Below are 15,002 nucleotides of genomic sequence, written 5' to 3'. Positions count from 1 at the left end.
TACTCCTAGCACTGTGGGAGGCCGAGGCAGGTGGATTGCCCTGAGATCACTGATTCAAAACCAGCCTGAGCAAGAAACAGTCAGGCGTTGTGGTGGATGCCTGTAATCCCAGCTACTTGGGAGGCTGAGGCAAGAGAATCTCTTGAGCTGAAGAGCTGGAGGTTGCTGTGAGCTATGATGCCATTGCACTCTACTGAGGATGACAAAGTGAGACTCTGTCTCAAAAAAAAAAAAAAAAAGAGCAAAGAGAAAACATTTTGGAGAGGAAGAGAAATCAAGTATAAAAACCCAAAGCAAAGACAGAACATAAATTCTGGGAATAGTAAACAGAACACAGAGCTATAATCAGCAATTAATTAACCTTGAAGGTTCACCAGGAAGTTAAATCATTTAAAACTAGATATTTAATATGTAGATTATAGAGAATCTCTGTGGCCAAAGTATTAATTTGTGGCTGGAAAGGTATGGGCAGAAATAAAATAAAGTCTTTTTATATGATTAGGCTAAAAAATCTGAATGATCTTCAATAAGCTATAAGGAACTACAGAAGGATCCTAAGCACAAGAATTACAAAATTAACTTATACAGTATAGGGGATGAATTATAGATTCTAGGTAGAGAAACCAGTCAGGAAGCTACTATTAATACAAGAGTCTGACAGAAGAGTGATGAGAGTTAGGCCGGAGCTATCCAAAAGAGATAAAATGTATGTATGCACCATATATGTAACTTTTGATTTTCTAATAGCCACATCAGACAAAGTAAAAAGAAGTAAAAGAATTTTAGTAGTTGTATTTAATTCAATATATTTACATTTATTTCACCCTGGCCAATATAAAAAATCAGTAATGAGAAGTTTTATTCAATTTTTGTACTAACTTGAGGTCTAGTATGTATCTTATACTTACCTCACTCCAGATACCAAATTTTTATTAGAAATGTTTTATATATATTTGGGTTCATAAAATGTACAGGTTCACAAACCTAAGTTGTTCAAAACATACTTAAACATAGGCCAGGCACAGTGTCTCATGCCTGTAATCCCAGCACTTTGGGAGGCCAAGATAGGCAGATTGCTTGAGCTCAGGAGTTTGAGACCAGCCTGAGCAAGAGTGAGACCCGTCTCTAAAAACAGCCAAGTGTTGTGGCAGGCAGCTGTAGTCCCAGCTACTCAGGAGGCTGAGGGCAGAGAATCACTTGAGCCCAGGAGTTTGAGGTTGCTGTGAGCTATGATGCCACAGCATTGTACCGAGAGTAACATAGCGAGACTCTGTCTCAAAAAATTAAAAAAATAAACCATACTTAAACATTTTCCAGTAAGTGATGAAGTAGTAGTTTGTAAAGTTAAATTAAAATTAAATAAAATTAAAAATTCATTTCCTCAATTATGCTAGACACATTTTGAGTGCTCAAAAGCTACATGTGGTAGAGTACTGGATAGTACAGGCCTACAGAGAAACAAAGATACTTGGCTGACACTTCTACCATTAGCGTTTCATATCTACCTATTGTTGAGGTTTTCTGTGTATTAAACAGAGATAACTCGCCAGGCATTAACTATCGAAATAGTCCTATTGGTCACATCAGTACTTTTCTATGCTGATACCAATATCTGTGAAAAAGGAATCTTCTAAACAGAATCACTATGTAGCACCTGACATGTGGAATACAGTCAAAAAATGTCTGTGGAGTGTATATCCTCTTCATTACTCAAGGAATAATTCACTCATTTGTGGACTCCTTAAACCCTTTTTCCTATTTTCCTAAGTTCAATCATTTGAGTTTATTAAATTCTACGAAAAATAGATCAAGCAATAAGAAAACATATTTTCAATTGCATATGTATTAAAGGCAGTGTAATGACTAACAGCTTAAGCTGTAGACTCAGACGGTCTGGATTCAAATCCTGGTTCTATCATTTATTCGGTGCTTGATCTTGGATAAATATTGGCCTCTCTGTGTCCCAGTTCCATCTTCTGCAAAAAAAACGATGACACTACATACTCTCCTGGGGTGCTTTGGGGATTGCAGATAACACAGAGAACTTACACACAGTGCTTGGTGCATAGTAAATGTTAAAAAAAGATGAGCTTTTTAAACAGAGACGATGAAGGTGAAATTATAGCTAAAGTAGAAAACAAGCATTTCTCAATTGTGTCTCCCACATTACCTAAGACATCAAAAAGAGTGTAAAGCCAGTAATTTGAAGTCCTCAAAAGGAAAGGCTTGCATGTAGTTACTCCATTTAAAACGGGATAAACAAGAAACTCCATTTACTGACAATGTACATTTGTGCAGTAGAGCACAGGTGCAGCCAAGCAAAGAGAAAAACACCAAGCAAAATAGGAAGGCAGCTGCTTTACCTGCTTTTCCGCTTTCGAGGTGGTTTCTCCACCGTGCCAGTCAGTCTAGAGACCAAAAAATAAGACAGTAACCAAAAGTAACATACAAGAAGACATCTCCGAGCCCTACTGTGCCAGTCAAGAACTAAATGTACCACCTTCTGGGACCACCGGCTCGCCAAACCCAAATCTGACCTTACAAATGCCTTATCCCCGGTATCCCCCACTCACCATTACCTTAATGGTGGGCCCTCTTAGCCCAAGCCCGGCTCTGCCTCCGGGTCCCTCACTCCATCCTCAGCCCCTCGTCGTCACAGCCCAGATCCCCAAAACCACCCACCTCTACCTATTCATTGTCTGCCTCGTCACCCACGCAAGGCCCCCCAGCCTCCCCTTTCCGGTGCCCACCCCCAACCGGTGGTGTACGGCCCCTCCGAGGCCGGCCTCTCCAGGCCTGCGACCCCCCGCATTCCAGGGCCCCTCGGCGGGGCACGCGCTCCCTGCCACTCCCGGCCCGGAATCCCCAGCCTCGCGTCTCGGGGCCCCTGCCCTCACACGCCCCGCTCACCCGGCCTTAGGGATGCGATCGCCGCCCAGCCTGCGCCCCAGCCTCCAGACGCCCCGCGGGCTTCCGCAGCCTGCACCCCCGCCCCTCCTGTCTCCGCGCCCCGAATGCTCGGCGTCCCCAAGCCGCTACCCCTGGGCCCGCTCCCCGCCCCCGCGCCATCCTCAACCCCGGCCTCCACGCAGCCCCCGCCCCACCTGGGGGCCAGGCGACTCCGCGGCTGCTGGGGCTGCCGGGCTCCTCTGACCATCCGGCTCCGGCTCCGCCGCGGGAGCTGCTCCGGCGGCCGCAGGGCTCGCTCGGGAAGCTGAGGCGGCGGAGGCTGGAGTAGGCGGAGAGGCGGGAGGAGGGCCTCGCGCCTCTGCCAGGCTTGCCGCGGGGCCCGCCTCTCCACGCTGCTCCTCGGCTCCTATTGGCTACATCCTCAGTGTGGGCGGAACCAGGGCAGCTGACTGGGTGCCCGGGCTGTCATATCCCGCCCTGCCCATCCAGAGGTTTGGTTGAGACTGCAGGTGGCGGCGGAGGTGCCTCAGAGATTGCTGGCAGCGCCGGAGGAGACCTAAGCGCCACCGTGCGCCGGAAAGTAGAAACTACATCTCCAGCGTCAGACACCTGCGCACAGGTTCTCGGGCTCGGTGTCCTGCATCCCACACACCTGCCAGGGCCCCTTACTTCTGCACCATGCCAGGACCAAAAGCCAAGCACAGCAATTTCCCAAATTCCTGGGGCACGTGCAACAGTGAGGCAACTGTCATCAACGAGATTCCTTTTAAACCACCTAAAATACGCAGTCCGTCTCTACATCTTGCTGAAATTGTTTCAGAGCTCACAGCTACCCCTCAAAGAGCATCCAGCCAGAAAACTGTAAGAATATACAAAAATAAAGCATGGATTGGACGCTGAGTCTTCTGTAGGAAGGGTCACAAGCATGGGCGCAGGCTTTTTAAAAAGCAAGAGATTTTTTAAATTGCCGAGAAAGAAAAATTAACACTCTGAATAGAACCAATGCCATATTAAAAGCAACGTGTTCCATTTTGAGAGGCCTAAACAGTATTGATCCCTTAGTGTGCAAGAACCACGCTGTGGACGGTGATAATTGTAAATTCTGCATCGGTTAACCAATTTTAAAATTCTACTGCATCCAGCCTGAGCTACAGCGAGAACCCTTCTCTAGTAAATATAGAAAAACTAGGCTCAGCGCCTGTAGCTCAACCGGCTAAGGCGCCAGCCACATACACCGGAGCTGACAAGTTCGAATCCAGCCCAGGCCTGCCAAACAACAATGACAACTACAACCAAAAAATAGCGGGGCATTGTGGCGGGCACCTGTAATCCCAGCTACTTGGGAGGCTGAGGCAAGAGAATAGCTTAAGCCCAAGAGTTTGAGGTTACTGTGAGCTGTGACACCACAGCACTCTACCCAGGACGACAGCTTGAGACGCTGTCTCAAAAAAAGAAAGAAAGAAAAGAAAAACTAGCCAGGCATTGTGGCCGGCCCCTGTAGTTCTAGCTACTTGAGAGGCTGAGGCAAGAGGATCACTTGAGCCCAAGAGTTTGAGGTTGCTGTGAGCTATGATGCCATGGCATCTACCCAGGGCGACAGAGACTGTCTCTAATAATAATAATATTTTATTGCATTTTTTTTTTTTATTGTTGGGGATTCATTGAGGGTACAATAAGCCAGGTTACACTGATTGCAATTGTTAGGTAAAGTCCCTCTATTTTATTGCATTTTTGACAGACCTAAACATGCAAAACTGTCAGCACATAAGCATAATAAATATTAGTTACTTTTCATCTTCTACATTAATAAAGCCATCCTTTAAAATAAGGCACAGCTTACTAACATACATAAAATTATTCAACATGTAAAGGACTAAATCTATATTCCTGTGTACACATTTTGTTTGCTGGATCCTTAGCATCTATTGGTAGGAGGCATAAAACTTATTAAGCTGCTCTCATTTAACACATTTTTAGGTATCAATAATGAGACAGCCTCAAGTAGTATGCAGCCAACATTGAGGTGAAGGAAATAAACCTCTCACTCGTATCCATAATTGGCAAAACTTAGGATACTACGGCTTTTCACAAACGTATTTGGTATAATGGTGTAAAGGGCTGTCCTTTGTTCTGAGATGGTTTCTTTTTTGTTTGTGTTGTTTTCTAAGATAGGGTCTCGTTCTGTTCCCTGAGCTAGAGTGTAGTGACATCATCACAGCTCACTTCAACCTTAAACTTCTGGGCTCAAGCGATCCTCCTGCCTGAGCTTCCCAAGTAGCTGGGACTGAAGGCCTGCACCATGACACCCCACTAATTTTTCTTTTTGTAAGGGTGGTGGTCTCACTATTGTTGCTCAGGCTGGTATTAAATTCCTAGCTTCAAGGAATCCTCCCTTTTTGGCCTCCTGAAGTGCTAGGATTACAGCACCTTGTCTCACCCATCCTTTTTACATCTTTGATGTTAAAAATGACCTTTCTTGGATAATAGTGATGGAAGATTGTAGTGGGATTTTTAATAAAATGGTTTTGACAAGGAAAAAGTTGCCAAACCTCTGTTGGTCCCCCAAATTAGTAACCATAAATTGCCCCAGTCTCAACCAACAGTATCCACCTGTATTTTCAAGCCAGAAAAAGGGAAGAATTCCCAATTTGTGTCAGACAAGGGGTTATGGGGAATAGTGGAGTCTTAGATTATCAACTCACTAAGGAAGCAATCTTGAAGTATCACTCATTCCATGAAAAATATTAAAATCTTTTGCCAGCTCTTTAGCATCTTCCATTATTGGCCAATCTTCATTGATATGTGGTAGATATTGTCAATAGAACCATAGCTATTCATTTCCCATGTCTTCTCAAAAAGTACACTCAACTCTTTGTTTTTACTCTGCAAGACAGACACTTCCTATTATTCCAGTCCACGTTTAATTCACACTTCCTCTTATCTTCTCCCATTACTCCATCCCACCTCAAACATTTCCTTTCTTCTTCTAATTTGTTGTACGTAATAAAGCTTAACTATGTTTGCAATTACATGTTGCCTTGGATTATCCTTATAACTACAGTGAATTTCGTTAAGTATATGAGTGTGAGCCTTCAATAAATGGTAACTTTGAGCCAGACACTGGGTGCTTTATGTGTGCTATTTTTAATACTGAAATCAACCCTGTATGGTATTCTCTTTTTACAGACATAGAAATTTAAGATTTAGAAAATCCAACCTTTTCAGGGTCACAAAGCTACAAAAACCAGTATTGCTTAAAATGGAGGACTTAAGATGTATTCTGGTGTGCCCTATGGGGGGTTCAAGTTCTAGCTTTCCTGTGCAACCCAGGGCAAGTTGCCAATCCTAAGCCTAATTCCTCATCTGGGGAAAAAAAGTGGGGCAGAATGGATATAGTTATAAGGGTACCACAAAATAGGGCATGTTGCCTAACCTCAGGAGTTTGAGACCAGCCTGAGCAAGAGCAAGATCCTGTCTCTAAAAATAGCCCGGGTGCTGTGGCGGGTGCCTATAGTCCCAGCTACTGGGGAAGCTGAGACAAGAGAATCACCTAAGCCCAGGAGTCTGAGGTTGCTGTGAGCAATGACACCACGTACTCTATCAAGGATGACAAAGTGAGACACTGTCTCAAAAAAAAAAAAAAAAAATAGGGTATGTAAGCATTTAGCTGTATGTGCTTTATACAGGTTAGCTGGCATTATTGGACACAGGAGCTGGGGTTTTTACATAGACTTGACCTCCAAGCCTATATTCTTTACACTAATCCATAATGCCTCAATGCAGTCTTCTATATCCTATTCCCATTTATGCACAAAAAGAATGCTGAGAACCACAGTGGATTCACTGAGACCCTCAGTGGCCAGAGATTAAGTTGGAACATACTTAATATTTTTGTTGACAACACACACACACACAAACTCCTATAAATTTCATGCATTTTAAAGTTAAGAAAACATTTAAATGATCTAAACCAGCATAAGCTTACTCTCATGAGGATAAGACACATCCTCACCAACTGATTGACAAGGACATACAAAATTAACAGGAGGGGAACAAGGAACCAACCTTCCTCACCCATATACAGTGTATCTGGTTGACATCATGCTGGGGGACTTTCTAAGTGTTTCTTTTTGGTGCTTTTTTATTACTGTATATTTTGTCCACATCACTGCACACTGTAAATATTCAGCCAAAAAAGAGTTGTGATAATCTTATGAAGCATAGTTTTGTGGAATGGATCTAGCTTATCACCATAAACATTATTTTAAAGTGAAACACTTAGCTCAGAATCAAATGCAAAACCAAAGAAACTTTCAGGTTTGTTTACCAGTCAAGCAACCAAGTGAAGGAATAAGCATGTTTAATTTAAATTATGTTATATAAAATGCTAACTTATTGTGAGGATATACTACAGACTACGTATTATGTAAACTTATTTTTTACAAACTTCCTATAATCTTTTTATTAATTTACACTGAAGGAATATAGCACCTTTCATCCAAAGAACTTAAGGTGCTTTACAAACATCAGCATTAAAAAACATTTACATTTAAAAATCTGGATTCTTGCTGTTAAATCTCTTAGACTCCAGATACACAATTTTCTGGAAGCTGACAGAAAACAATCCTATTTCTGACAAGGAAAGAGGCTCAGAAAGAATCCTGATTTGTTTTCACAATACAGGCATTTTCCAAAACCTGGTGTGGGACTTACAAAGCAAAAATATTATTAATCTTATCTAAGATTACACACACATCTTAATGCAATGAACAATATTTCAAACCTTTTTTCAAAGGGAAAACCCAGGGCTTAAGACATCAAAATCTTTCAACAGTTCTAGAAATCCAGATGAAATAGGAGCTGATGCAAGTTGCATGTGAGATGTCCTCTCAATCCAGGCTCTTTAGGATCACACCCAAATGAACACATTTTAAGTAGTGAAAATGTTCAAGGAAGTACATTAACCTATATATAAAAAACTAGCCAGGAGCATATGAGCCAAATTAGGAAAAGGAGTAAATGGCAATTCAAAGTAGACAGTTCTTACTAGAGCCTAGGACATTTTATTAGAAACCAAGTATTAATATATCATAGGCAAATAAAAATAGTTCTTACCCCCATTAATACAACATAAGGGATTTTACATTCAACCTAGATACAGGGAGTAACAAATCCTCCTGCCTACAATTCTATGACTTGCAAATATCTTCCACCACACGATTACTCTAAACAGTACATAGCCCTTAATTATTAGAGGGATCCAAATATTCCTTTTAGGCTCACGAAGTCCAATACATTCACTCTTTCTTCCCTTTACACATCTAATTGCAAAAACTATTTTTTCCATGCAAAAAGCCATTATTCAGAAGAGAAATGAGGCAAACAGAAATGGCAGTTAAAGGAATGGACAGAATATTATTGGCACGTGTCCAACTAGTGACAAACAAATGCAGATACACCATGACTTAAAAATGGAAGTCACATTGCAGGGATAAAGAAAACAACTGTATCAATCTAAGCTAAAGAGTATCAAACAGGAAGGGAGGGCTGAGGATTACTTGGTTTTATTGGTACAACTTAAAAGCAGTGGAGAGCAAGCACTTAAATACAATTTATGGTAACAGAAAAAAAAGAAAAACTGCAGAGAGCTGCTCAAAGACCACACCAAGTTGTCTGCATCATTAATTTCCAGTGTTTCACAGTTAGTAAAATACATAGCTACATATCCCTGTAAGATAAAAATACCTTTCCACCTGAATTACACTGGGGCCAGGACAGTAGCACAAAGCTACTGACCCAACATTAGTTCAAGTGTGTGCAGCAAATGCCTTAGCCATTTCTTTTTTTTTTAATATAGCTATATAATTAAAAACTATACAAGGAGCTGAGTGTTTGGAGAAGAAACAAAACAGTGTTGTGCTCATTTGATAAAAGAAAACCCTGATGGAAAATTATGTGCCAAGAAGCTTAAAGATTTTTATTGCATTTTTAGGTAACCTGGAAATTCTTATCCTGAAGGAGAAAAGGTTTTCACAACTACCTGAACAGATGCTAAAGTGCTTTATTAATTGGCTGGCTTCACAAGGATTTTCTGGAATGACAAAAATTAATTATAGTAAAGGGATACCAACTATTTCACAAAATGGTACATTCCAACATCATTTATGACCATAGTCATAAGATACTGGAACATTTGTCCTTATTAAGTGGACAGTTGCATATTAAGAATTGATCATCACAACCCTTTGTATAATTAATATTACTTACACAAAGCCAAAAGACGGTACCACAGACCTTTACAAAAAAAGGAGAATTTGTTTCTTTTTCTACATTTTAAATAATCTGCTTCAGATTACAATTCACAAATATGAGTCCTGACTTTTCGACCTTTCCAGTTGCAGTTAAAAATGAACACTTTCTAAAAGTTAAGGTGAAATGTTACAGCAAGAGAATAATTCCTATTGAAAAATACATAGATTTTACTTAATGATACCCATGATAGATTATAAACTGGATTGATCACATTCTATTCAACTGGTATCAAATGAACACATCAGCATTATAAGTATTAAATGTTTTCTATTACTATAGAGGATATAAATTAAAACATTAATATGGCAGTTATGTTCTTTAGGCACAGTTTAGTAATTATTTTAAAAAATAAATATTTTTGAATTTCAATCGAATTTTTAAACTAAATAATCAAAAGGTCAAGAACTCTGATTAAGAAAAAGGGAAAAAAAAACTAAGCTAACAATGTAAGCTGTTTAAAATTCCTAACACTTAACCTATCTGGGTTTTATTTAAGATTTTATTAAAAAATACAAGGAATCTGAAAAAAGATCAATACAATTATCTTAATGTACAAAGTCATAAGCTGTAGCAGTTTTAACTAAAATTTAAAAACACAACAAGGAGGGCAGCCCTTTAGACCAATTTATTTTATATCCATTTAAAATATCATCCAACAAAGGACAATGAAGTTTACATCTGGGACAGGTATACATAACTCGAGGCATTTGTAGTCCATCGTGCCCATTGAATAACAACTTTGCTGCTGAAATTTCTTAAAACTTACCAAACTAAAACAAAAGGCTGAATGATACAAAAGGAGAAGTATTTCCGTGTAATCTGTCAATTGGCTTTTTTAAAAAAGGAAACACATTCTGTTTCCTCAGACCAGTAAATAAGCAAGAGCTACATGCAGCAGTGTGAGTATTAAGACATTTCTCAAGTCTTCTCAAACGAGTCCAAGGTGGGGATGGGATGGGGGAGAAAATTGATAGAAAAACATTGCTATAGACACCATAACAAACAATAAATTTAGATAATTTAAAATTAAAAAAAGGCAAGAGGCAGCATTTCAGCAGCAAAGTGCTCAATAAAAAGTATATTGTAGAGGGTCATACAAGAAAGTTGGGGTAATAAGAGGGCAGAAAAATGGGTCAGCAGGATGGGCGAAGGCCTCAAAGGAAATACGGCGTCGTCGTTCTGGGAGGAATAACACGTTCTGAATCTGGAACTGCCCGGAATAACTTTGGTTCTCTTGTATTTACATCTTTGAAGACCATGATCGAAGCAATATTTCCACAACGATAGCAGTAATTAGGAGCAGACCATACTGTCACGAGCTTCTCATCAAACATAAATTTATAGCCTTCGTGCACTAGTTGATGTGCTCTGCAGATGAGTTTTAAGTTGTTGATATGAACAAACTGAAATTTAGAAAGGCTTTATAAGTATTCAGTACATTTTTTAAAATCAGGCTACATAAATAATAATCATTTAAATAAAGTATCAAATCCTGTTAGTACTAAAGTTCTCATGATTATTGAATCTACTCTAATTATTCCCAATATTTTCTTTTCTTTTCTTTCTTTTTTTTTTTTTTTTTTGAGACAGAGCCTCAAGCTGTCACCCTGGGTAGAGTGCAATGGCATCACAGCTCACTGCAACCTCCAACTCTTGGACTTACGCGATTCTCTAGCCTCGGCCTCCCAAGTAGCTGGGACTACAGGGGCCCATCACAACGCCCATCTACTTTATTTTTGGGGGGAGGGGTTGTAGTTGTCATTGTTGTTTGGTAGGTCCAGGCTGGATTCGAACCCGCCAGCTCTGGTGTATGTGGCTGGCGCCTTAGCCACTTGAGCTACAGGTACCGAGCTGATTCCTAGTATCTTTTTTTTTTTTATTTTTTTTCAGTTTTTGGCCAGGGCTGAGTTTGAACCCGCCACCTCCGGCATATGAGGCTGGTGCCCTACTCCGTTGAGCCACAGGCGCTGCCCACCGAGCTGATTCCTAATACTTTCAATAAGTTTACACCAATGGAGCCATTGTGGGCTAAGTCAACTGTAGAGCTATAGAAATCAAACAGCCGGGGCAGCACCTGTGGCTCAAAGGGGTAGGGTGCTGGCCCCATATGCCGGCAGTGGCAGGTTCAAACCCAACCCCAGCCAAAAAAAAAAAATATATAGAAATTAAACAGCCACATAGTCACAAATTTCTGAAGATAGGTGTTTTATAAGTACTATCAGATATAAAACAAAGTTTTTTTTCTGGCTTAATAATAAAGATATTGCTATCAATATGTATTACTGATACAGTATGTACAGTTCTTGTAACAATTCTGTAAGAGATTTATTATCCTTCTTTTGTAACTTAAGGAATCAAAGGCTCAGACAAGATAAATAACTTACCTAAGTTAAGTTGAACCAATGGAGACAGAACCTAGTTCTCTGTGTGTACATGTGTGTGTGTGGTGCGTCTTTAAATGAAAATAGTTGGGCTCGGGCGGCGCCTGTGGCTTAAGGAGTAGGGCGCCAGTCCCATATGCCGGAGCTGGCAGGTTCAAACCTAGCCCTGGCCAAAAACCACACACAAAAAAAGAAAATAGTTGGGCTCAGCATCCATAGCTCAGTGGTTAGGGTACTGGCCAGATACATTGGGGCTGGAAGGTTCGAACACTGGCCGGGCCTCCTAAACAACAATGACAACTACAAAAAAAACATAGCCAGATGTCGTGGTGGGCACCTGTAATCCCAGCTACTTAGGAAGGAAAGAGAAGGGCATAAGCACAAGAGTTTGAGGTTGCTGTGAGCTATGATGCCACAGCACACTACTGAGGGCAAAATAGTGAGACTTTGTCTCAAAAAAGAAAGAAAAGAAAATAGTTGAACTTCAAAAAATTCTCTATCTTGGCTCGGCACCTAGAGCTCAGTGGCTAGAGCGCCAGCCACATACATTGGGGATGGCGGGTTCAAACCCAGCCAGGGCCTACCAAATAACAATTACAACTACAAAAAAAAAAAAAAAATAGCGGGGCATTGTGGCGGGCACCTATATAGTCCTAGCTACTCAGGAAGCTGAGACAAGAGAATCACTTAAGCCCAAGAGTTTGAGGTTGCTGTGAGCTGTGATACCACAGCACTCTACCGAGGGTGACATAGTGAGACTCTGTCTCAAAAAAAAAAAAAAAGTCAGGCAGCGCCTATGGCTCAGTCAGTAAGGCACCAGCCCCATATACCGAGGGTGGCGGGTTCAAACCTGGCCCCGGCTGAACTGCAACCAAAAAATAGCTGGGCGTCGTGGCGGGCGCCTGTAGTCCCAGCTACTCGGGAGGCTAAGGCAAGAGAATTGCTTAAGCCCACGAGTTGGAGGTTGCTGTGAGCTGTGACGTTATAGCACTCTACCGAGGGCCATAAAGTGAGACTCTGTCTCTACAAAAAAAAAAAAAAAAAAAAAGGGCAGCACCTGTGGCTCAAGGAGTAGGGTGCCGGTCCCATATGCCGGAGGTGGCAGGTTCAAACCTAGCCCCGGCCAAAAACCAAAAAAAAAAAAAGTCTTTATCTTGCTCTTGCTATCTTATTACATAACTACAGCATTTAAAAACAAAAAAGATGCTCGGGAGGCTGAGGCAAGAGAATCGCATAAGCCCAAGAGTTAGAGGTTGCTGTGAGCCATGTGACGCCATGGCACTCTACCCGAGGGCGGTACAGTGAGACTCTGTCTCTACAAAAAAAATAAAAAAAAGAAACATTTCTTTTTTTTATTATTATTAAATCATAGCTATGTACATTAATGCGATCATGGGGCACCATACACTGGTTTTATATACCATTTGACACATTTTCATCACACTGGTTAACATAGCCTTCCTGGCATTTTCTTAGTTATTGTGTTAAGACATTTATATTCTACATTTACTAAGTTTCACATGTACCCTTGTAAGATGCACCGTAAGATCACTCTCCCTCTGCCCATCCCTCCCTCTCCCCCTTCCACCTATTCTTAGGTTATAACTGGGTTATAGCTTTCATGTAAAATCCATAAATTAGTTTCATAGTAGGGCTAAGTACATTGGATACTTTTTCTTCCATTCTTGAGATACTTTACTAAGAAGAATATGTTCCAGCTCCAACCACGTAAACATGAAAGAGATAAAGTCTCGATACATTTCTTTTATAAATATCACACCAAGTAGATGCTGGGGTGGGAACCTGTACTATGTGATCTCATTTAACCTTGAAGGAAAGACATGTGAACAACTAAACTAGAAATTTGATATCCATAGCCATAACTGTTTGAGTAAACTAGATTACAAGTTTGTTATCCAGGGCCACCACAGTTCTTTATGCAACACATTAGCAACCAACCAACCAACCACTTTTCCACAAATATTAGCTTTACCTCATTTGTGACTTTTGCTCCAAAAAGCCAACCTGCTCCTCGGGGACTGATGGCCCAAGTATCCACATCTTCAGGATCTGACCAAACAAGGTCACAAAATGCCCCTTTGTGAGGAATTTCCTGATTCCGTTCAATGGTCCGAATTTGATCCAGTGTTTTGATATCGGGAGATAAACCACCATGAACACATAAAATCTGCTCATCTATTAACTAGGGAAAAAAGATAATGAAAGAGTCAAATATATAACTTAGTCATATCTAAATTCATCAATGAATGCTAAATCTATCAACATATTGAGATGACTATTAAAGATACGAATGTGTTACTATGAGAAAAATACCTGAGGTTTTAAAAATGTAAACTTACAGCTGCTACAGTGAGCATGTCAAAAACTTTGGTACAGTATCTCCAAGCATTAGCATTTCCGTATTTGGTTTGGCACTCATCTATGAAAGAAATAAAAGAGTTCTCATTAATGAAATTCTGAATCTGCTGCTAAAAATAAACAATATACCCAATATTACAGCAGCCTTCAATACAACAGAAATTTAGCTTAAGCTAGGATGACAAGTTATGACAAATACTTAGTCATAAATATTGGCAGGATCCTTCACATAGAGCAAAAGAAAACTAGTGTGTACTGTATATAGTCCTTAACGATAGATAGTACACACCTAAGCTATATGACATAGTCTACATGGCAAACCTGTACAGTATAGTACTATACTCAACAGTGTAAAAAAATACCAACACAATGGTATTTGTACAACAGGAATTTTTCAGCTCCACTGTAATATTATGGGACCACCATGGTATATGCCAGTGGCTCTCAACCTTCCTAACGCTGCAACCCTTTAGTACAGTTCCTCATGTTGTGGGGACCCCCAACCACAAAATTATTTTCATTGCTACTTCATAACTATAATTTTGCTACCATTATGAATCCTAATGTAAATATCTGATATGCAGGAGACCCCCAAAGGGGTTGCGACCCTCAGGTTGAAAACCTCTGGCATATGCAGTCCATCACTGACCAAAACATCATTATGTGGTTTATAACTGTATATTCTAAGGATGTAGTCCTGCTTTTCATTCCAGAAACGGCCATAAGAAGCTAAATGTACTGGCCAAAATGCTGTGTTAGGAAGGGCAAAAAAGTGAGACTGTCTCTACCAAAAAATAAGAAGAAGAAGAAGAAATAAATATATACATGAAACTTAGGTAGGATTATATAAATATAATCAATTTCTGTCAGTTTGCAGACAGGAATCTTGTTTTTTGCTTTGAGACAGAGCCTCAAGCTGTCACCCTGAGCAGAATGCCATGGCATCACAGGTCCCAGCAACTTCCAACTCCTGGGCTTAAGCGATTCTCTTGCTTCAGCCTCCCAAGTAGCTGGGATTAC

The 15,002-nt window shown here is 40.6% G+C and overlaps 2 protein-coding genes across 5 annotated transcripts in view; both read right to left on the bottom strand.

Annotated features, from left to right (window-relative positions):
• SCAI (suppressor of cancer cell invasion) overlaps positions 1-3,232 on the bottom strand; it is a 187,022-nt gene extending 183,790 nt beyond the window's left edge. Inside the window, exons 1-2 of the mRNA XM_053562531.1 lie at positions 3,105-3,232; positions 2,364-2,408 (exon numbers count right to left, since the gene is read on the bottom strand). Coding sequence (XP_053418506.1) covers positions 2,364-2,408; positions 3,105-3,157 — 98 coding nt within the window. The 5' untranslated portion in view covers positions 3,158-3,232. The remainder of the gene's footprint in view (positions 1-2,363; positions 2,409-3,104) is intronic.
• Positions 3,233-7,955: 4,723 nt separating this feature from the next.
• PPP6C (protein phosphatase 6 catalytic subunit) overlaps positions 7,956-15,002 on the bottom strand; it is a 42,768-nt gene continuing 35,721 nt past the window's right edge. For all 4 annotated transcript variants that reach the window (XM_053562606.1, XM_053562635.1, XM_053562626.1 and 1 more), the window contains 3 exons: positions 13,964-14,043; positions 13,597-13,806; positions 7,956-10,625 (listed from right to left, as the gene is read on the bottom strand). In XM_053562606.1, coding sequence (XP_053418581.1) covers positions 10,377-10,625; positions 13,597-13,806; positions 13,964-14,043 — 539 coding nt within the window. In that variant the 3' untranslated portion in view covers positions 7,956-10,376. The remainder of the gene's footprint in view (positions 10,626-13,596; positions 13,807-13,963; positions 14,044-15,002) is intronic.

The sequence above is a fragment of the Nycticebus coucang genome, chromosome 2 (genome assembly GCF_027406575.1).
Source record: "Nycticebus coucang isolate mNycCou1 chromosome 2, mNycCou1.pri, whole genome shotgun sequence".
NCBI classification, from domain to species: Eukaryota; Metazoa; Chordata; class Mammalia; order Primates; family Lorisidae; genus Nycticebus; species Nycticebus coucang.
This window is presented reverse-complemented; position numbering and strand designations above follow the sequence as displayed.